Source organism: Entelurus aequoreus, linkage group LG05 (genome assembly GCF_033978785.1).
Source record: "Entelurus aequoreus isolate RoL-2023_Sb linkage group LG05, RoL_Eaeq_v1.1, whole genome shotgun sequence".
Taxonomy (NCBI): domain Eukaryota; kingdom Metazoa; phylum Chordata; class Actinopteri; order Syngnathiformes; family Syngnathidae; genus Entelurus; species Entelurus aequoreus.
The window spans coordinates 9,184,233-9,208,749 of record NC_084735.1 but is presented as its reverse complement, the minus strand read 5'-3'; the positions used below and the strand labels follow the sequence as shown (position 1 = coordinate 9,208,749).

The 24,517-nt window shown below is 35.9% G+C and overlaps 1 protein-coding gene across 1 annotated transcript; it reads right to left on the bottom strand.

Annotated features, from left to right (window-relative positions):
* Nucleotides 1-709: 709 nt before the first annotated feature.
* Nucleotides 710-23,881, bottom strand: LOC133649585 (spartin-like). Its single transcript, XM_062046185.1, has 8 exons — nucleotides 23,758-23,881; nucleotides 15,031-15,775; nucleotides 11,328-11,522; nucleotides 11,037-11,181; nucleotides 6,711-6,905; nucleotides 5,182-5,340; nucleotides 1,623-1,713; nucleotides 710-1,349 (listed from the first exon to the last, which is right to left on the bottom strand). Exons 2-8 carry the CDS (start codon nucleotides 15,772-15,774, stop codon nucleotides 1,118-1,120), a joined length of 1,761 nt encoding a protein of 586 aa, XP_061902169.1. The 5' UTR covers nucleotide 15,775; nucleotides 23,758-23,881; the 3' UTR covers nucleotides 710-1,117.
* Nucleotides 23,882-24,517: the final 636 nt, after the last annotated feature.

Here is a 24,517-nt window from a genome sequence, read left to right as displayed (position 1 = left end):
ACAACATTGATTTTGATTAATTATTATTTATTAACAATGACAGTTTTAAAGAAAAAAACACACAAAATTCATTGGGAAATCAAAAAGTTCCCACTGATAAAAATTTATTTTTTCAACTTCCGATCTATCCATCAATTTTAAGCTTTTATTAATTTTTTATGTTTTGGTTTTATACCTTTTTGTCAAATAAAACTTACTTTTTTATGTCAAACACACAAAATATGCAATGTTTTCCCCCCAAAAATGTCAAAGTGGAATATTTGATGTGAAGCAATAAGTCAATAATTCATAACAACATTGATTTTGATTCATTATTATTTATTAACAATGACAGTTTTAAAGAAAAAAAAAAAACACTAAAATTGTTGGGAATCCAAAATGTTGCCACTGATAAAAATATTAAAATAAGTCATAATTTATTTTTCCAACTTCCGATCTTTCCGTCAATTTTCAGCTTTTATTACTTTTTTATGTTTTTGTTTTATACCTTTTTGTCAAATAAAACGTAGTTTTTTTATGTCAAACACACAAAATATGCAATATTTTCCTGCCCAAAAAATGTCAAAATGGAATATTTAATGTGAAGCAATAAGTCAATAATTCACACCAACATTGATTTTGATTCATTATTATTTATTAACAATGACAGTTTTAAAGAAAAAAAAAAAAGCACAAACATTTTTGGGAAACCAGAAATGTACCCACTCAAAATGTTAAAATAAGTCTTTTTTTTCTTTTTTTTTTTTACCAACTTCCGATCTATCCGTCAATTTTAAGCTTTTACTACTTTTTTACGTTTTTGTTTTATACCTTTTTATCAAATAAAACATAGTTTTTTATGTCAAACACACAAAATATGCAATATTTTCCTGCCCAAAAAAAGGTCAAAATGTAATATTTAATGCAAACTAATTGGAGCCTTAAATAAGTCAATAATTCATAACAACATTGATTTTGATTCATTATTATTTTTTGAGCGATGTCAGTCTGTGTTATTATTACTTATTATAAGTCACCTCTTTGCACTTTTATTCCACTTAATTGTGGCTTTATTAAATATAATGTGAGATGTATTTCCATGACAGAAAGGACTGTGGGAGTCCACTTTGACCAAGGTCTATTTCTTGCCTTCTTCCACCTTCTTCTTCTTCTTCGGGTCTTGGTCCGGCGGCACTTCCTGCTCCTTCTGGGCCCCCTCCTTCTTCTTGACCATGGCCTTGGCCGCCTCCTTGCCCGTGGTCTTCAGGATGGCTTTGATGCCCAGATTGTCGACGTTGTGCGCCGTCACGACCACGTTGGTGGCCGACCGCAGCGCCGTGTCGGTGGCCTGGCCCGCTTCGTCGCCGTACCTTGGCCCCGGGTGTGGTCAAAGGTTTTCAGAGGGTTTTATTGGACGCCAACACCCGACATGAGTTTAAGGAGAAAGCCCGACAAGACAAACACCTCCAGACTAATCAAGCGTTATTGGAGCAACAAAAGAGCAAAAAGGTGCTGAGTCAGCACGTGTTTGCCTTGCGTAACAGCTTCTCTAAGCCCCGAAACCTGAAAAGACAGGAAGTGTCCCAGAGAGGAAGTGACCCATGAGCAAGGCAGGGTAGGTCGGTCGGCGGCGTGCTACTCACTTGTACGTCACCGTTTGCACCGTCTCCGACGACACGCTCCTGCCGATGAGCTTGGCGCTGGTCTCCAGACTGGTCCACACGGCGTTGAAACCTGGTGGGGGGGTTTTTTGTCAAAGACCACGGTCAGCCTTTTTTTGTACTTCCTGTCACGTCCATATTTGGGCACGAGGACATGTTGGCGGTACTGGGAACTGATGTGACCATGAACCTGGTCAAATTATTAAACTATATATACATATCATTTGACCCATCACCCTTGTTCATAATGTGTTATTGTTCATAACGAGACTTGTCCAAAACTAACCCAACCTGTCCCCTTTTTTGTTTGTGCTGGAAATATTTTTATGTAACTACTATAGTTTTTGTGTTATTATTTTATTACAATAACATTGTGAAATTATATATTATTTAATAGTTTTTAACTTAACGTTTTATAGTTTTTATGTTGTCGTTTTATAGTTCTTATTTATTAACGTTTAATAGTTTTTATGTTATTAACGTTTTATAGTTCTTTTTTATTAACGTTTAATAGTTTTTATGTTATTAACGTTTTATAGTTGTGTTATTAACGTTTTATAGTTCTTATTTATTAACGTTTAATAATTGTTATGTTATTAACGTTTTATAGTTGTGTTATTAACGTTTTATAGTTCTTATTTATTAACGTTGAATAGTTTTTATGTTATTAACGTTTTATAGTTATGTTATTAACGTGTTATAGTTGTTATGTTAACCTTTTATAGTTTTTATGTTATCATCGTTTTATAGTTATGTTATTTACGTTTTACGTTTTATAGTTATGTTAACGTTTTATAGTTATGTTAACATTTTATAGTTGTTATGTTATTAACGTTTTATAGTTATGTTATTAACGTTTTATAGTTATGTTAACGTTTTATAGTTGTTATGTTATTAACATTTTATAGTTATGTTATTAACGTTTTATAGTTGTTATGTTAACCTTTTATAGTTTTTATGTTATTATCGTTTTATAGTTATGTTATTTACGTTTTATAGTTGTTATGTTAACGTTTTATAGTTGTTATCTTATAACGTTTTATAGTTGTTATGTTAACGTTTTATAGTTGTTATGTTATTAACCTTTTATAGTTATGTTAACGTTTTATAATTTTTATGTTATCGTTTTATAGTTATGTTATTAACATTTAATAGTTTTTATTTTATAAACGTTTTATAGTTATGTTATTAATGTTTTATAATTGTTATGTTAGTAACATTTTATAGTTGTTATGTTAATGTTTTATAGTTGTTATGTTATTAACGTTTTATAGTTATGTTATTAACGTTTTATAGTTGTTATGTTAACCTTTTGTAGTTTTTATGTTATTATCGTTTTATAGTTGTTATGTTAACGTTTTATAGTTGTTATGTTATTAACGTTTTATAGTTGTTATGTTAACGTTTTATAGTTATGTTATAACGTTTTATAGTTGTTATGTTAACGTTTTATAGTTATGTTATAACGTTTTATAGTTGTTATGTTAACGTTTTATAGTTGTTATGTTATTAACGTTTTATAGTTGTTATGTTATTAACGTTTTATAAGTGTTATGTTAACATTTTATAGTTGTTATGTTATTAACGTTTTATAGTTGTTATGTTAACGTTTTATAGTTTTTATGTTATCGTTTTATAGTTATGTTATTAATATTTAATAGTTTTTATATTAACATGTAATAGTTTTTATTTTATTAACGTTTTATAGTTATGTTATTAACGTTTTATAATTGTTATGTTATTACATTTTATAATTGTTATGTTAACGTTTTATAGTGGTTATGTTATTAATGTTTTATCGTTATGTTAACGTTTTATAGTTTTTATGTTATTATCGTTTTATAGGTGTTATGTTATTAACAATTTATAGTTATGTTAACGTTTTATAGTTATGTTATTAACGTTTTATAGTTGTTATGTTAACGTTTTATAGTTTTTATGTTATTATTATTTTATAGTTGTTATGTTAACGTTTTATAGTTATTATGTTAACGTTTTATAGTTGAGTTAACGTTTTACAGTTGTTATGCCGCGACCCCAAAAAGGACAAGCGGTAGAAAGTGGATGGATGGATGGGTGTTATTAACATTTTATAGTTTTTATGTTAACGTTTTATAGTTGTTTTGTTATTAACATTTTATAGTTTTTATGTTATTAACGTTTTATAGTTTTTATGTTATTAATGTTTTATAGTTATGTTATTAATGTTTGAAAGTTTTTATGTTGTTAACTTTGTAAAAGTTTTATGTTATTAATGTGTTACACTGTTTATGTTATTATTGTGTTATTATTCATAACCAGCCCAACTATTATAGTGTTTATGTTATTAACGTGTTATAGTGTTTATGTTATTATTGTGTTATTATTCATAACCAGCCCAACTATTATAGTGTTTATGTTATTAACGTGTTATAGTGTTTATGTTATTAATGTATAAGTGTTTGTTATTAACGTGTTATAGTGTTTATGTTATTAACGTGTTATAGTGTTTGTTATTAATGTGTTATTATTCATAACCAGCCCAACTATTATAGTGTTTATGTTATTAACATGTTATTGTGTTTATGTTATTAACGTGTTATAGTGTTTGTGTTATTATTGTGTTACTATTCATAACCAGCCCAACTATTATAGTGTTTATGTTATTAACATTTTATAGTGTTTATGTTATTAACATGTTATAGTGTTTATGTTATTAACATGTTATAGTGTTTATGTTATTAACGTGTTATAGTGTTTGTGTTATTATTGTGTTATTATTCATAACCAGCCCAACTATTATAGTGTTTATGTTATTAACATGTTATAGTGTTTATGTTATTAATGTGTTATATTGTTTATGTTATTAATGTGTTATTATTCATAACCAGACTTATACACAAGCGTGTCCCAAACGTTGTGCTGCATTGAACAATGATAGTTGTTATGTTGATGTTGTCCCTTACATTGAACAATAATAGTTGTTCTGTTGATGTTGTCCCTTACATTGAACAATGATAGTTGTTATGTTGATGTTGTCCCTTACATTGAACAATGATAGTTGTTATGTTGATGTTGTCCCTTACATTGAACAATGATAGTTGTTATGTTGATGTTGTCCCTTACATTGAACAATGATAGTTGTTATGTTGATGTTGTCCCTTACATTGAACAATGATAGTTGTTCTGTTGATGTTGTCCCTTCCATTGAACAATGATAGTTGTTATGTTGATGTTGTCCCTTACATTGAACAATGATAGTTGTTATGTTGATGTTGTCCCTTACATTGAACAATGATAGTTGTTATGTTGATGTTGTCCCTTACATTGAACAATGATAGTTGTTATGTTGATGTTGTCCCTTACATTGAACAATGATAGTTGTTATGTTGATGTTGTCCCTTACATTGAACAATGATAGTTGTTATGTTGATGTTGTCCCTTACATTGAACAATGATAGTTGTTATGTTGATGTTGTCCCTTACATTGAACAATGAAGTAACTTATTGGAATATTTTCAATGATTGTGTGGATTTGTGAGATGGAAACAAAAGAAGTCACCTTGTAAGCTGCTGAGGGCCACAAATTTGGCCCCCTCCATATTGGACGGCTCCCCCTCTTTGCCCTTCATGGACTCCGGGATCATCTTGGAGCCGTGCTTCTTCAGGTGAGGGGCCACCTTCTCTGCCAGGTGCTCTGCCACCGTGCTCACGCCGTCCACTGCCCATCGACAACACGTGTGTGAAGGTCATGGTGACAACTTGGCCAGGGTTCTGACCACCTACCTAGGAACTGACCACACACCTAGGAACTGACCACCTACCTAGGAACTGACCACATACCTAGGAACTGACCACATACCTAGGAACTGACCATGTACCTAGGAACTGACCATGTACCTAGGAACTGACCACCTACCTAGGAACTGACCATGTACCTAGGAACTGACCACATACCTAGGAACTGACCATGTACCTAGGAACTGACCACCTACCTAGGAACTGACCACATACCTAGGAACTGACCATGTACCTAGGAACTGACCACCTACCTAGGAACTGACCACATACCTAGGAACTGACCACATACCTAGGAACTGACCACCTACCTAGAAACTGACCATGTACTTAGGAACTGACCACCTACCTAGAAACTGACCACATACCTAGGAACTGACCACGTACCTTAGAACTGACCACCTACTTAAGAAATGACCACATACCTAAGAACTGACCACCTACCTAGGAACTGACCACGTACCTAGGAACTGTCCACCTACCTAGGCCACGTACCTAGGAACTGTCCACCTACCTAGGAACTGACCACCTACCTAGGAACTGACCATGTACTTAGGAACTGACCACGTACCTAGGAACTGACCACCTACCTAGAAACTGACCATGTACTTAGGAACTGACCACGTACCTAGGAACTGACCACCTACCTAGGAACTAACCTCATACCTAGGAACTGACCACGTACCTAGGATCTGACCACGTACCTAGGAACTGACCACGTACCTAGGAACTGACCACCTACCTAGGAACTAACCTCGTACCTAGGAACTGACCACCTACCTAGGAACTGTCCACATACCTAGGAACTGACCACTTACCTAGGAACTGACCACCTACTTAGGAACTGACCTCGTACCTAGGAACTAACCACCTACCTAAGAACTGACCTCGTACCTAAGAACTGACCACGTACCTAAGAACTGACCTCGTACCTAAGAACTGACCACGTACCTAGGAACTGACCACGTACCTACGACCTGATCACGTACCTAAGAACAGACCACGTACCTATGAACTGTCTACGTACCTAAGAACGGACGACGTACCTAAGAACTGACCACATACCTAGGAACTGTCCACGTTCCTAAGAACGGACGACGTACCTAAGAACTGACCACATACCTAGGAACTGACCACCTACCTAGGAACTGACCACATACCTAGGAACTGACCACTTACCTAGGAACTGACCTCGTACCTAGGATTTAACCACCTACCTAAGAACTGACCTCGTACCTAAGAACTGACCACGTACCTAGGAACTGACCACGTACCTAGGAACTGACCACGTACCTAGGAACTGACTGACGCGCTTGGCGCCCTCTGTGGCCTGTTTGGCCACATGCAGGCTCCTGGAGAGGTGCGGGCTGACCTCGGAGGGCGTGTCCTCGGGCGAGAGGCGGGCCCGGATCTTCAGCGCCCCCTGGCTGATGACCCTGGAGGTGGCCTCCGCCCCTCTGACCACCTCCTGACCCAACACGGTCGCTCCTGGAGAGAAGAAGATGTCAGTGGATGGCGCCCTCTAGTGAGCCGATCGGGAACTGGCACTGTATCAGTTCTAATATGAACAGTCGCCATCCCAACAATTAACAATTATTAATGCGCACAAAAGTATACAAAAATGATACTGTTGGGCACCGGTATCGATTTTCAGGTATCTGGAATTGGCACCGTATCGGTTCATTTTTGAACCGATACGGAGCCAATTCCAGATACCTGAAAATCGATACCGGTACTTTTGTGCATATTTATTAATATGCACAAAAGCATACAAAATTGATACTGTTGAGTACCAGTATTGGGAATTGGCACAAATTGATACTGCTGGGTACCAGTATCTACATCTAAGGTATCAGGAATTGGCACCGTATCGGTTCAAATGTGAACAGTTGCCATCCCTACTATTAACATTTATTAATATGCACAAAAGTATACAAAATTAATACTGTTGGGCACCGGTATCGATTTTCAGGTATCGGGAATTGGCACCGTATCGGTTCAAATGTGAACAGTCGCCATCCCTACAATTAACAATTATTAATGCGCACAAAAATATACAAAATTGATACTGTTGGGTACCAAAATTGATTCTAAGGTATCGGGAATTGGCACCGTATCGGTTCAAATGTGAACAGTGGTCATCCCTACTATTAACATTTTTTAATACACACAAACGTTTTCAAAATTGATACTGTTGAGTACCAGTATCGATTGTCTGGTATCGGGAACTGGCATGGTATCGGTTCAAATGTGAACAGTAGCCATCTGTACAATTAACATTTATTAATGCGCACATAAGTATACAAAATTGATACTGTTGGATACCAGTATCGATTCTCAGGTATCAGGAATTAGCCCGGTATTGATTCAAATGTCGCTATCCCTACAATTAACATTTATTAATGCGCACAAAAGTATACAAAATTGATACTGTTGAGTACCAGTATCGATTCTCAGGTATCGGGAATTGGCCCCGTATTGGTTCAAGTGTAGCCATCTCTACAATGAAATGTATTAATGTGCACAAAAGTATACAAAATTGATACTGTTGAGTACCAGTATCGATTTTCAGCTATCGGGAACTGGCACGGTATCGGTTCAAATGTGAACAGTAGCCATCTGTACAATTAACATTTATTAATGCGCACAAAAGTAAACAAAATTGATACTGTTGGGTATCAGTATCGATTCTCAGGTATCGAGAATTGGCCCCGTATTGGTTCAAATGTAGCCATCTCTACAATTAAATGTATTAATGTGCACAAAAGTATACAAAATTGATACTGTTGAGTACCAGTATCGATTCTCAGGTATCGGGCATTGGCACCGTATCGGTTCAAATGTGAACAGTCGCCATCTGTACAATTAACATTTATTAATGCGCACAAAAGTAAACAAAATTGATACTGTTGGGTACCAGTATTGATTCTAAGGTATCGGAAATTGGCCCCGTATTGGTTCACATGTAGCCATCTCTACAATTAAATGTATTAATGCGCACAAAAGTATACAAAATTGATACTGTTGGGTACCAGTATTGATTCTAAGGTATCGGAAATTGGCCCCGTATTGGTTCAAATGTAGCCATCTCTACAATTAAATGTATTAATGTGCACAAAAGTATACAAAATTGATACTGTTGAGTACCAGTATTGATTCTCAGGTATCGGGAATTGGCACCGTATCGGTTCAAATGTGAACAGTAGCCATCTGTACAATTAACATTTATTAATGCGCACAAAAGTAAACAAAATTGATACTGTTGGGTACCAGTATCGATTCTCAGGTATCGGAAATTGGCCCCGTATTGGTTCAAATGTAGCCATCTCTACAATTAAATGTATTAATGTGCACAAAAGTATACCAAATTGATACTGTTGGGTACCAGTATTGATTCTAAGGTATCGGAAATTGGCCCCGTATTGGTTCAAATGTAGCCATCTCTACAATTAAATGTATTAATGTGCACAAAAGTATACAAAATTGATACTGTTGAGTACCAGTATCGATTATCAGGTATCGGGAATTGGCACCGTATCGGTTCAAATGTGAACAGTAGCCATCTGTACAATTAACATTTATTAATGCGCACAAAAGTAAACAAAATTGATACTGTTGGGTACCAGTATCGATTCTCAGGTATCGGAAATTGGCCTCGTATTGGTTCAAATGTAGCCATCTCTACAATTAAATGTATTAATGCGCACAAAAGTATACAAAATTGATACTGTTGGGTACCAGTATTGATTCCAAGGTATCGGAAATTGGCCCCGTATTGGTTCAAATGTAGCCATCTCTACAATTAAATGTATTAATGTGCACAAAAGTATACAAAATTGATACTGTTGGGTACCAGTATTGATTCTAAGGTATCGGAAATTGGCCCCGTATTGGTTCAAATGTAGGCATCTCTACAATTAAATGTATTAATGTGCACAAAAGTATACAAAATTGATACTGTTGAGTACCAGTATCGATTCTCAGGTATCGGGAATTGGCACCGTATCGGTTCAAATGTGAACAGTAGCCATCTGTACAATTAACATTTATTAATGCGCACGAAAGTAAACAAAATTGATACTGTTGGGTATCAGTATCGATTCTCAGGTATCGAGAATTGGCCCCGTATTGGTTCAAATGTAGCCATCTCTACAATTAAATGTATTAATGTGCACAAAAGTATACAAAATTGATACTGTTGAGTACCAGTATCGATTCTCAGGTATCGGGAATTGGCACCGTATCGGTTCAAATGTGAACAGTCGCCATCTGTACAATTAACATTTATTAATGCGCACAAAAGTAAACAAAATTGATACTGTTGAGTACCAGTATTGATTCTAAGGTATCGGAAATTGGCCCCGTATTGGTTCAAATGTAGCCATCTCTACAATTAAATGTATTAATGTGCACAAAAGTATACAAAATTGATACTGTTGAGTACCAGTATCGATTCTCAGGTATCGGGAATTGGCACCGTATCGGTTCAAATGTGAACAGTAGCCATCTGTACAATTAACATTTATTAATGCGCACAAAAGTAAACAAAATTGATACTGTTGGGTACCAGTATCGATTCTCAGGTATCGGAAATTGGCCCCGTATTGGTTCAAATGTAGCCATCTCTACAATTAAATGTATTAATGCGCACAAAAGTATACAAAATTGATACTGTTGGGTACCAGTATTGATTCTAAGGTATCGGAAATTGGCCCCGTATCGGTTCAAATGTGAACAGTAGCCATCTGTACAATCAACATTTATTAATGCGCACAAAAGTAAACAAAATTGATACTGTTGGGTACCAATATTGATTCTAAGGTATCGAAATTGGCCCCGTATTGGTTCAAATGTAGCCATCTCTACAATTAAATGTATTAATGTGCACAAAAGTATACAAAATTGATACTGTTGGGTATCAGTATCGATTCTCAGGTATCGGAAATTGGCCCCGTATTGGTTCAAATGTAGCCATCTCTACAATTAAATGTATTAATGCGCACAAAAGTATACAAAATTGATACTGTTGGGTACCAGTATCGATTCTCAGGTATCGGAAATTGGCCCCGTATTGGTTCAAATGTAGCCATCTCTACAATTAAATGTATTAATGTGCACAAAAGTATACAAAATTGATACTGTTGGGTACCAGTATTGATTCTAAGGTATCGGAAATTGGCCCCGTATTGGTTCAAATGTAGCCATCTCTACAATTGAATGTATTAATGCGCACAAAAGTATACAAAATTTATACTGTTGGGTACCAGTATTGATTCTAAGGTATCGGAAATTGGCCCCGTATTGGTTCAAATGTAGCCATCTCTACAATTGAATGTATTAATGCGCACAAAAGTATACAAAATTGATACTGTTGGGTACCAGTATCATTTTCAGGTATCGGGAAGTGGCACCGTATCGGTTCAAATGTGAACAGTAGCCATCCCTACAATTAACATTTATTAATGCGCACAAAGAAAAGGGACAAGTGGTAGAAAATGGATGGATGGAAAAGTAAACAAAATTAAAACTGTTGGGTACCAGTATCGGTTCAAATGTCATCCCTGGAGTTAGCTGGGTCAAAGGTCACGAGGGTGTACACAGGTGTGTGTGGAATCTCACCTGACAAGATGCCCCCGCCCATCTTCTCACTCCAGGTGGGCAGCGGTGCTTTTTCTTTCACCGTCGCCCCCGGCAACATGACCTGGGGGCCCAGGGGCACCGTCTCACTCAGGCTGATGACCCCTGACCCCACGTCGTCTGGACTCTGCGGGGTTCACAGGTCAAGTGAGTGTGTGTGTGTGTGTGTGTGTGTGTGTGTGTGTGTGTGTGTGTGTGTGTGTGTGTGTGTGTGTGTGTGTGTGTGTGTGTGTGTGTGTGTGTGTGTGTGTGTGTGTGTGTGTGTGTGCTGACCTGCACCCTGAAGTCAGTGAGCTGCTTGATGAGGTCATGGAACATGGCTGTGTCAGCAGCAGGAAGCTGGGAGGACAAGACCACGCCCACAAATGCACCTGACACAGGTGCTAAAGTGTCAGGGAACATGAAGATGTCAGAGGGGGCCAGCAGCACCGGCATGGAGGGGCTGAGGGAGTACAACCAGCCACACACCTGTATGACACACACTTCCTGTTAGCATGCTACCTGACTACTTCCTGTTAACTCGCTACCTGACTACTTCCTGTTAGCATGCTACCTGACTACTTCCTGTTAGCTCGCTACCTGAGTACTTCCTGTTAGCATGCTACCTGACTACTTCCTGTTAGCATGCTACCTGACTACTTCCTGTTAGCTCGCTACCTGAGTATTTCCTGTTAGCATGCTACCTGACTACTTCCTGTTAGTTCGCTACCTGAGTACTTCCTGGTAGCTTTCTACCTGACTACTTCCTGTTAGCATGCTACCTGACTACTTCCTTTTAGCTCGCTACCTGAGTACTTCCTGTTAGCTCGCTACCTGACTACTTCCTGTTAGCATGCTACCTGAGTACTTCCTGTTAGCAAGCTACCTGACTACTTCCTGTTAGCTTGCTACCAAACATGCTACCAGAGTACTTTCTGTTAGCTTGCTACCAGAGTACTTCCTGTTAGCTTGCTACCAAACATGCTGCCAGAGTACTTCCTGTTAGCTTGCTACCAGAGTACTTCCTGTTAGTCTGCTACCAAACATGCAACATGTGTACTTCCTGTTAGCTTGCTACCAAACATTATGGCTACTTCCTGTTAGCTTGCTCCCAAACATGCTACCAGCGCACTTCCTGTAAGCTTGCTACCAAACATTATGGCTCCTTCCTGTTAGCTTGCTACCAAACATTATGGCTACTTCCTGTTAGCTTGCTACCAAACATGCTACCAGTGTACTTCCTGTTAGCTTGCTACCAAACATTATGGCTACTTCCTGTTAGCTTGCTACCAAACATTATGGCTACTTCCTGTTAGCTTGCTATCAAACATGCTACCAGTGTACTTCCTGTTAGGATGCTACCTGAGTACTTCCTGTTAGCTTGCTACCAAACATGCTACCAGCGTACTTCCTGCAAGCTTGCTACCAAACATTATGGCTACTTCCTGTTAGCTTTCTACCAAACATTATGGCTACTTCCTGTTAGCTTGCTACCAAACATGCTACCAGTGTACTTCCTGTTAGCTTGCTACCAAACATCATGGCTACTTCCTGTTAGCTTGCTACCAAACATTATGGCTACTTCCTGTAAGCTTGCTACCAAACATTATGGCTACTTCCTGTTAGCTTGCTATCAAACATGCTACCAGTGTACTTCCTGTTAGCATGCTACCTGAGTACTTCCTGTTAGCTTGCTACCAAACATGCTACCAGTGTACTTCCTGTAAGCTTGCTACCAAACATTATGGCTACTTCCTGTTAGCTTGCTACCAAACATTATGGCTACTTCCTGTTAGCTTGCTACCAAACATTATGGCTACTTCCTGTTAGCTTGCTACCAAACATGCTACCAGTGTACTTCCTGTTAGCTTGCTACCAAACATTATGGCTACTTCCTGTTAGCTTGCTACCAAACATTATGGCTACTTCCTGTTAGCTTGCTACCAAACATTATGGCTACTTCCTGTTAGCTTGCTACCAAACATGCTACCAGTGTACTTCCTGTTAGCTTGCTACCAAACATTATGTCTACTTCCTGTTAGCTTGCTACCAAATATTATGGCTACTTCCTGTTAGCTTGCTACCAAACATGCTATTAGAGTACTTCCTGTTAGCTTGCTACCAAACATTATGGCTACTTCCTGTTAGCTTACTACCAAATATTATGGTTACTTCCTGTTAGCTTGCTACCAAACATTATGGCTACTTCCTGTTAGCTTGCTACCAAACATGCTACCAGTGTACTTCCTGTTAGCTTGCTACCAAACATTATGTCTACTTCCTGTTAGCTTGCTACCAAATATTATGGCTACTTCCTGTTAGCTTGCTACCAAACATTATGGCTACTTCCTGTTAGCTTGCTACCAAACATGCTACCAGTGTACTTCCTGTTAGCTTGCTACCAAACATTATGGCTACTTCCTGTTAGCTTGCTACCAAACATTATGGCTACTTCCTGTTAGCTTGCTATCAAACATGCTACCAGTGTACTTCCTGTTAGCATGCTACCTGAGTACTTCCTGTTAGCTTGCTACCAAACATGCTACTAGTGTACTTCCTGTTAGCTTGCTACCAAACATTATGGCTACTTCCTGTTAGCTTGCTACCAAACATTATGGCTACTTCCTGTTAGCTTGCTACCAAACATTATGGCTACTTCCTGTTAGCTTGCTACCGAATATTATGGCTACTTCCTGTTAGCTTGCTACCAAACATTATGGCTACTTCCTGTTAGCTTGCTACCAAACATGCTACCAGTGTACTTCCTGTTAGCTTGCTACCAAACATAATGGCTACTTCCTGTTAGCTTGCTACCAAACATAATGGCTACTTCCTGTTAGCTTGCTACCAAACATTATGGCTACTTCCTGTTAGCTTGCTACCAAACATTATAGCTGCTTCCTGTTAGCTTGCTACCAAACATACTATTAGAGTACTTCCTGTTAGCTTGCTACCAAACATTATGGCTACTTCCTGTTAGCTTGCTACCAAACATGCTACCAGTGTACTTCCTGTTAGCTTGCTACCAAACATTATGGCTACTTCCTGTTAGCTTGCTACCAAATATTATGGCTACTTCCTGTTAGCTTGCTACCAAACATTATGGCTACTTCCTGTTAGCTTGCTACCAAACATGCTACCAGTGTACTTCCTGTTAGCTTGCTACCAAACATTATGTCTACTTCCCGTTAGCTTGCTACCAAATATTATGGCTACTTCCTGTTAGCTTGCTACCAAACATTATGGCTACTTCCTGTTAGCTTGCTACCAAACATGCTACCAGTGTACTTCCTGTTAGCTTGCTACCAAACATTATGGCTACTTCCTGTTAGCTTGCTACCAAATATTAAGGCTACTTCCTGTTAGCTTGCTACCAAACATTATGGCTACTTCCTGTTTGCTTGCTACCAAACATGCCACCAGTGTACTTCCTGTTAGCTTGCTACCAAACATTATGGCTACTTCCTGTTAGCTTGCTACCAAATATTATGGCTACTTCTTGTTAGCTTGCTACCAAACATTATGGCTACTTCCTGTTAGCTTGCTACCAAACATGCTATTAGAGTACTTCCTGTTAGCTTGCTACCAAACATGCTACCAGTGTACTTCCTGTTAGCCTGCTACCAAACATGCTAAAAAAACATTTCAACTCATTTGAATAATTCAAACTTTAAATTTAACTGTCGCCATAGATGCTAGCATTTTCGCTAACTTCATTGATATATACCTAAAAATCATGACTTTGGCTACTTAGCGCCATCTTAGACATATGCTAACTTCCTCAGGCTCAGATTCCAGGGGGTCAGGTGCACAATGCCGGCCTCTGTGAGGTCGCGCGCCCTCCGGCGCCAACACAACAGAAACGCTGAGTCATCTGTTAGCGCCTCCATTGTGGTGGCGCGGAACAAACGCCTCCTTTGTTCTGACCAATCACAATCCAGCGTTAAAAAGTGGAATAAACAAAGTGGAACTAGTTGAGACTTGGTTTTGTACTCACATCCATAAAGACCGGCCCACGTCCGCCGGGCGGGTCCTGGGACTGGGCGTCGAAGGCGATGATGCGGAGGTACCCGGGCTGGGAGAGGGCGCTCACCTGCCCGCCGGGCGCCACGAAGAACATCTGCACCCCCGAGGGGATCAGCAGCAGCTCGTTCCGGTTCTCCAGTTCGGCTCCTCTCCACTCCCCCTGTGCCGGGGTGTGTGCCAGACTGAGGTGTCCGTCTGCGGGCTGCGGGGTGTAGACCGGGGGCAGGGCCTGGGACTCGGCCCGGGGCTCGGCCTGGGGCTCGGACATGTCGGGCGGAGCTCTCCTGGCCGGGAGGGGCGGGGGTGTGTTGAGGGGGCTGGCGGGGGGACGGATGGAGGGGTAGAGGTGCTGGAGGGGGGTGTGGGCGGGCACCAGCGGGTAGAGGCTGGGGGTGAGCTCCATGAGCAGCTTCCGCCTCTGGCCAGCAGGGGGCGCGTGCGAGGCGTCCAGGCCGGAGAGGTGGGTGCTGAAGGTGGCCAGGGTGCCCTGCATCCGCCTCTGCAGCTCCCTGGCACGGTCCCACAGGGGCCCCTGGTGACGGGGCCCCGAGGTGGGCACCCCCAGACCGTGCATGAGGTGCTGCTGGCCTTTGAGGTAGTACTCCTCCGCCTTGGCCCGGTCACCGCCCTCCTCCAGGGACACACCCCGACTCAGGCACTGGAAGGCCAGCTCGTACTGGTCCTTGATCAGCAGCAGCTCTGCTGGCTCAGACATGCTGACACAAAACATACTAGTATTTATTTAGTACTACTACTGTGTACTACTACTGTGTACTTCTACTGTGTACTACTACTGTGTACTACTACTGTGTACTTCTACTGTGTACTACTACTGTGTACTACTACTCAGGCACTGGAAGGCCAGCTCGTACTGGTCCTTGATCAGCAGCAGCTCTGCTGGCTCCGAAATGCTGACACAAAACATACTAGTATTTATTTAGTACTACTACTGTGTACTACTACTGTGTACTACTACTGTGTACTTCTACTGTGTTCTACTACTGTGTACTTCTACTGTGTACTACTACAGTGTACTATATACTAGTATTTATTACTACTACTGTGTACTTCTACTGTGTACTTCTACTGTGTACTACTACTGTGTACTTCTACTGTGTACTACTACTGTGTACTACTACTGTGTACTTCTACTGTGTACTACTACTGTGTACTACTACTGTGTACTTCTACTGTGTTCTACTACTGTGTACTACTACTGTGTACTACATACTAGTATTTATTACTACTACTGTGTACTTCTACTGTGTACTACTACTGTGTACTTCTACTGTGTACTACTACAGTGTACTATATACTAGTATTTATTACTACTACTGTGTACTTCTACTGTGTACTTCTACTGTGTACTACTACTGTGTACTTCTACTGTGTACTACTACTGTGTACTACTACTGTGTACTTCTACTGTGTACTACTACTGTGTACTACATACTAGTATTTATTACTACTACTGTGTACTTCTACTGTGTACTACTACTGTGTACTTCTACTGTGTACTACATACTAGTATTTATTACTACTACTGTGTACTTCTACTGTGTACTACTACTGTGTACTTCTACTGTGTACTACTACAGTGTACTACATACTAGTATGTATTACTACTACTGTGTACTACTACTGTGTACTACTACTGTGTACTTCTACTGTGTACTACTACTGTGTACTACATACTAGTATTTATTACTACTACTGTGTACTTCTACTGTGTACTACTACTGTGTACTTTTACTGTGTACTACATACTAGTATTTATTACTACTACTGTGTACTTCTACTGTGTACTACTACTGTGTACTTCTACTGTGTACTACTACAGTGTACTACATACTAGTATGTATTACTACTACTGTGTACTTCTACTGTGCACTACATACTAGCATTTATTACTACTACTAGAATGTATAACTACTACTGTGTACTTCTACTGTGTACTACTACTGTGTACTAAATACTAGCATTTATTTATTACTACTACTGTGTACTACTACTGTGTACTACATACTAGCATTTATTACTACTACTAGTATTTATTACTACTACTGTGTACTTCTACTGTGTACTACTACTGTGTACTTCTACTGTGTACTACTACTGTGTACTACATACTAGTATTTATTACTACTACTGTGTACTACTACTGTGTACTACATACTAGTATTTATTACTACTACTGTGTACTTCTACTGTGTACTACATACTAGTATTTATTACTACTACTGTGTACTTCTACTGTGTACTACTACTGTGTACTACTACAGTATACTACATACTAGTATTTATTACTACTACTGTGTACTTCTACTGTGTACTACTACTGTGTACTAAATACTAGCATTTATTTATTACAACTACTGTGTACTACTACGGTGTACTACTACTGTGTACTTCTACTGTGTACTACTACAGTGTACTATATACTAGTATTTATTACTACTACTGTGTACTTCTACTGTGTACTTCTACTGTGTACTACTACTGTGTACTTCTACTGTGTACTACTACTGTGTACTACTACTGTGTACTTCTACTGTGTACTACTACTGTGTACTACATACTAGTATTTATTACTACTACTGTGTACTTCTACTGTGTACTACTACTGTGTACTTCTACTGTGTACTACATACTAGTATTTATTACTACTACTGTGTACTTCTACTGTGTACTACTACTGTGTACTTCTACTGTGTACTACTACAGTGTACTACATACTAGTATGTATTACTACTACTGTGTACTACTACTGTGTACTACTACTGTGTACTTCTACTGTGTACTACTACTGTGTACTACATACTAGTATTTATTACTACTACTGTGTACTTCTACTGTGTACTACTACTGTGTACTTTTACTGTGTACTACATACTAGTATTTATTACTACTACTGTGTACTTCTACTGTGTACTACTACTGTGTACTTCTACTGTGTACTACTACAGTGTACTACATACTAGTATGTATTACTACTACTGTGTACTTCTACTGTGCACTACATACTAGCATTTATTACTACTACTAGAATGTATAACTACTACTGTGTACTTCTACTGTGTACTACTACTGTGTACTAAATACTAGCATTTATTTATTACTACTACTGTGTACTACTACTGTGTACTACATACTAGCATTTATTACTACTACTAGTATTTATTACTACTACTGTGTACTTCTACTGTGTACTACTACTGTGTACTTCTACTGTGTACTACTACTGTGTACTACATACTAGTATTTATTACTACTACTGTGTACTACTACTGTGTACTACATACTAGTATTTATTACTACTACTGTGTACTTCTACTGTGTACTACATACTAGTATTTATTACTACTACTGTGTACTTCTACTGTGTACTACTACTGTGTACTACTACAGTATACTACATACTAGTATTTATTACTACTACTGTGTACTTCTACTGTGTACTACTACTGTGTACTAAATACTAGCATTTATTTATTACAACTACTGTGTACTACTACTGTGTACTACTACTGTGTACTACACACTAGCATTTATTACTACTACTAGTATTGATTACTACTACTATGTACTTCTACTGTGTACTTCTACTGTGTACTACTACTGTGTACTACTACTGTGTACTTCTACTGTGTACTACTACTGTGTACTACATACTAGTATTTATTACTACTACTAGTATTTATTACTACTACTGTGTACTTCTACTGTGTACTTCTACTGTGTACTACTACTGTGTACTACTATTGTGTACTTCTACTGTGTACTACTACTGTGTACTACATGCTAGTATTTATTACTACTACTAGTATTTATTACTACTACTGTGTACTTCTACTGTGTACTAATACTGTGTACTTCTACTGTGTACTTCTACTGTGTACTACTACTGTGTACTACTACTGTGTTCTTCTACTGTGTACTACTACTGTGTACTACATACTAGCATTTATTACTACTACTAGTATTTATTACTACTACTGTGTACTTCTACTGTGTACTGCTACTGTGTACTACTACTGTGTACTACTATTGTGTACTTCTACTGTGTACTACTACTGTGTACTACATGCTAGTATTTATTACTACTACTAGTATTTATTACTACTACTGTGTACTTCTACTGTGTACTTCTACTGTGTACTACTACTGTGTACTACTACTGTGTACTTCTACTGTGTACTACATACTAGTATTTATTACTAATACTAGTATTTATTACTACTACTGTGTACTACTACTGTGTACTTCTACTGTGTACTACATACTAGTATTTATTACTAATACTAGTATTTATTACTACTACTGTGTATTTCTACTGTGTACTTCTACTGTGTCCTACATACTAGTATTTATTACTACTACTGTGTATTACTACTGTGTACTACTACTGTGTACTACATAATAGTATTTATTACTACTACTAGTATTTATTACTACTACTGTGTACTTCTACTGTGTACTACTACTGTGTACTACTACTGTGTACTACTACTGTGTACTTCTACTGTGTACTACATACTAGTATTTATTACTACTACTAGTATTTATTACTACTACTGTGTATTTCTACTGTGTACTTCTACTGTGTCTTACATACTAGTATTTATTACTACTACTGTGTATTTCTACTGTGTACTTCTACTGTGTCCTACATACTAGTATTTATTACTACTACTGTGTATTACTACTGTGTACTACTACTGTGTACACCATACTAGTATTTATTACTACTACTGTGTACTACTACTGTGTACTACATAATAGTATTTATTACTACCACTAGTATTTATTGCTACTACTGTGTACTACTACTGTGTACTACATGCTAGTATTTATTACTACCACTAGTATTTATTACTACTACGGTGTACTACTACTGTGTACTACTACTACTGTGTACTACATAATAGTATTTATTACTACCACTAGTATTTATTGCTACTACTGTGTACTACTACTGTGTACTACTGTGTACTACACACTAGTATTTATTACTTCCACTGGTATTTATTACTACTACGGTGTACTACTACTGTGTACTACTACTGTTTACTACTACTGTGTACTTCTACTGTGTACTACTGTGTAGTACATACTAGTATCTATTACTACTACTAGTATTTATTACTACTACTGTGTACTACTACTGTGTACTACTACTGTGTACTACATGCTAGTATTTATTACTACTACTGTATACTACGTACAAGTATTTATTACTACTACTGTATACTACATACAAGTATTTATTACTACTACTGTATACTACATACAAGTATTTATTACTACTACTGTATACTATATACAAATATGTATTACTTCTGTACTACTACTGTATACTACATATATGTATGTATTACTTCTGTACTTCTACTGTATATCACACACAAGTATGTATTACTTCTGTACTACTACTGTATACTACATACAAGTATTTATTACTTATGTACTACTACAGTATACTACATACAAATATGTATTACTTCTCTACTACTACAGTATACTACATATATGTATTATACATGTATTATTTTTGTACTACTACTGTATACTACATACAATATTGATTCCTTCTACTTTTGCACTACTACAGTATCCTACGTAAAAACATTTACTTTTACTTCTGTACTACTACTGTATACTAATACAGCATGCTACATAATAATATGATGACTTCTGTACTAGTACTGCAAGTGTATACTACTACAGTATCCTATATAAAAATATGATGACTTGTGTACTAGTACTGTAAGTGTATACTACTACAGTATCCTATATAAAAATATGGTGACTTGTGTACTAGTACTGTAAGTGTATACTACTACAGTATCCTACATAATAATAATAATAATTATTATTATTATTAATATAATAACAACATAAAGATGAATGTTATGTAAAGAGGATGTAAACAATATAATAATATAATGATAATGTTATATAAAGAGGGTGTAAACAAAATAATAACAATATAAAGATAATGTTATGTAAAGAGGATGTAAAAAATATAATAACAATATCATGATAATGTTATGTAAAGATGATGTAAACAATATAAAAATAATGTTATGTAAAGAGGATGTAAACAATATAATAACAATATAAAGATAATGTTATGTAAAGAGGATGTAAACAATATAATAACAATATAAAGATAATGTTATGTAAAGAGGATGTAAACAATATAAAGATAATGTTATGTAAAGAGGATGTAAAAATATAATAACAATATCATGATAATGTTATGTAAAGAGGATGTAAACAATATAAAAATAATGTTATGTAAAGAGGATGTAAATAATATAATAACAATATAATGATAATGTTATGTAAAGAGGATGTAAACAATATAAAAATAATGTTATGTAAAGAGGATGTAAACAATATAAAAATAATGTTATGTAAAGAGCATGTAAACAATATAACAATATAATGATAATGTTATGTAAAGAGGATGTAAACAATATAATAACAATATAAAGATAATGTTGTGTAAAGAGGATCCATCCATCCATCCATTTTCTACCGCTTAAACAATATAATAACAATATAATGATAATGTTATGTAAAGAGGATTTAAACAATATAATAACAATATAATGATAATGTTATGTTATTTAAAGAGGATGTAAACAATATAAAGATAATGTTATGTAAAGAGGATGTAAACAACTTAATAACAATATAAAGATAATGTTATGTAAAGAGGATGTAAACAATATAATAACAATATAATGATAATGTTATGTAAAGAGGATGTAAACAATATAAAAATAATGTTATGTAAAGAGGATGTAAACAATATAAAAATAATGTTATGTAAAGAGCATGTAAACAATATAACAATATAATGATAATGTTATGTAAAGAGGATGTAAACAATATAATAACAATATAAAGATAATGTTGTGTAAAGAGGATCCATCCATCCATCCATTTTCTACCGCTTAAACAATATAATAACAATATAATGATAATGTTATGTAAAGAGGATTTAAACAATATAATAACAATATAATGATAATGTTATGTTATGTAAAGAGGATGTAAACAATATAAAGATAATGTTATGTAAAGAGGATGTAAACAACTTAATAACAATATAAAGATAATGTTATGTAAAGAGGATGTAAACAATATAATAACAATATAAAGATAATGTTATGCAAAGAGGATGTAAACAATATAAAAATAATGTTATGTAAAGAGGATGTAAACAATATAATAACAATATAAAGATAATGTTATGTAAAGAGGATGTAAACAATATAATAACAATATAATGATAATGTTATGTAAAGAGGATGTAAACAATATAAAGATAATGTTATGTAAAGAGGATGTAAACAACTTAATAACAATATAAAGATAATGTTATGTAAAGAGGATGTAAACAATATAATAACAATATAATGATAATGTTATGTAAAGAGGATGTAAACAATATAAAAATAATGTTATGTAAAGAGGATGTAAACAATATAATAACAATATAAAGATAATGTTATGCAAAGAGGATGTAAACAATATAAAAATAATGTTATGTAAAGAGGATGTAAACAATATAATAACAATATAAAGATAATGTTATGCAAAGAGGATGTAAACAATATAATAACAATATAAAGATAATATTATGCAAAGAGGATGTAAACAATATAAAAATAATGTTATGTAAAGAGGATGTAAACAATATAATAACAATATAAAGATAATATTATGCAAAGAGGATGTAAACAATATAAAAATAATGTTATGTAAAGAGGATGTAAACAATATAATAACAATATAAAGATAATGTTATGTAAAGAGGATGTAAACAATATAATAACAATATAAAGATAATGTTATGCAAAGAGGATGCAAACAATATAATAACAATATAAAGATAATATTATGCAAAGAGGATGTAAACAATATAAAAATAATGTTATGTAAAGAGGATGTAAACAATATAATAACAATATAAAGATAATGTTATGTAAAGAGGATGTAAACAATATAAAGATAATGTTATGTAAAGAGGATGTAAACAATATAAAAATAATGTTATGTAAAGAGCATGTAAACAATATAATAACAATATAAAGATAATGTTATGCAAAGAGGATGTAAACAATATAAAAATAATGTTATGTAAAGAGCATGTAAACAATATAACAATATAATGATAATGTTATGTAAAGAGGATGTAAACAATATAAAAATAATGTTATGTAAAGAGGATGTAAACAATATAATAACAATATAAAGATAATATTATGTAAAGAGCATGTAAACAATATAACAATATAAAGATAATGTTATGTGAAGAGGATGTAAACAATATAAAAATATAATGATAATGTTATGTAAAGAGGATGTAAACAATATAATAATATAATGATAATATTATGTAAAGAGGATGTAAACAATATAATAACAATATAAAGATGAATGTTATGTAAAAAGTAGAGCAATATAATAAGACAACATGGCATGTAAACAGGTGCACAGGTGTACAGGTGCACAGGTGCACAGGTACACACAGGTGAGTTGAGGTGTTCCAGTCTAACCTGCAGGACCAGAACACCTGACATCACCTGTTCAGCCATTATGTCAAACATTAGAAGAAGTTGAGTCTTAGTGTTACGCTCAACAGGAAAGCAGCAGTCAGCACAATAAAAGAAGTTAGACTCACCTTGACTACTAGAAGCTGACTTCCTGCGGGAAAAATAAAAGCCCCACAAAATTCCACCTGGGAGGAAAAAAGAAGAGCTTCTTACTTGATTGCCTGCCGCGCAAGAAAATGTGGTCTTGGCATGTGAGTCATATTTACATACTTCCCTCCACCTGCCGCACCTCCGGCTGACACGTCTGCGTCACTTCCTGCTTTCACAATAAAAGCCACACATTGAAGATTGCATTTAATTCTGCCTTACAGTAACTATGTTGACATGCTAACAAGAGAATGTTTCCATTGAGTGATATAACAAAATATATTACACTAATTAGCTAAACAAAAAAATCTAGCATGCTATTGTTAGCATGCTAAAATGCTACCTGTAACATGCGTCAGGTACCAAAATATATGTCACTCTAAGCTGTGTACCTGAATTATTTTATGCTAGCCTGTTAACGTTAGCATGCATCAACAACCAAAAAATTAAAGATTATCTTAGCCACCAAGAAAATCAGGCATGTTAATGTTAGCATGCTAAAATGCTAACTATAACATGCGTTAAGTAACAAAATATATTACTCTGAGGTGTGTAACTGAAAAAAATTGTTTAAAAATGCTAGCCTGCTAATGTTAGCATGCATCAAGTACCAAAATATGACATACCAAAAAAACCAGGCATGTTAATGTTAGCATGCTAAAATGCTAACTATAACATGCGTTAAGTAACAAAATATATTACTCTGAGGTGTGTAACTGAAAAAAATTGTTTAAAAATGCT

What these genes read in the sequence shown, in the direction of transcription:
- LOC133649585 (XM_062046185.1), bottom strand. Translation starts at nt 15,774, where the DNA reads ATGTCTGAGCCAGCAGAGCTGCTGCTGATCAAGGACCAGTACGAGCTG. An exon ending in GGGCGGGGGCATCTTGTCAG is followed by an intron (nt 6,906 to 11,036) that starts GTGAGATTCCAC and finishes TCTTCTCTCCAG; the next exon opens with GAGCGACCGTGTTGGGTCAG. An exon ending in GCGCGTCAGTCAGTTCCTAG is followed by an intron (nt 5,341 to 6,710) that starts GTACGTGGTCAG and finishes GTCGATGGGCAG; the next exon opens with TGGACGGCGTGAGCACGGTG.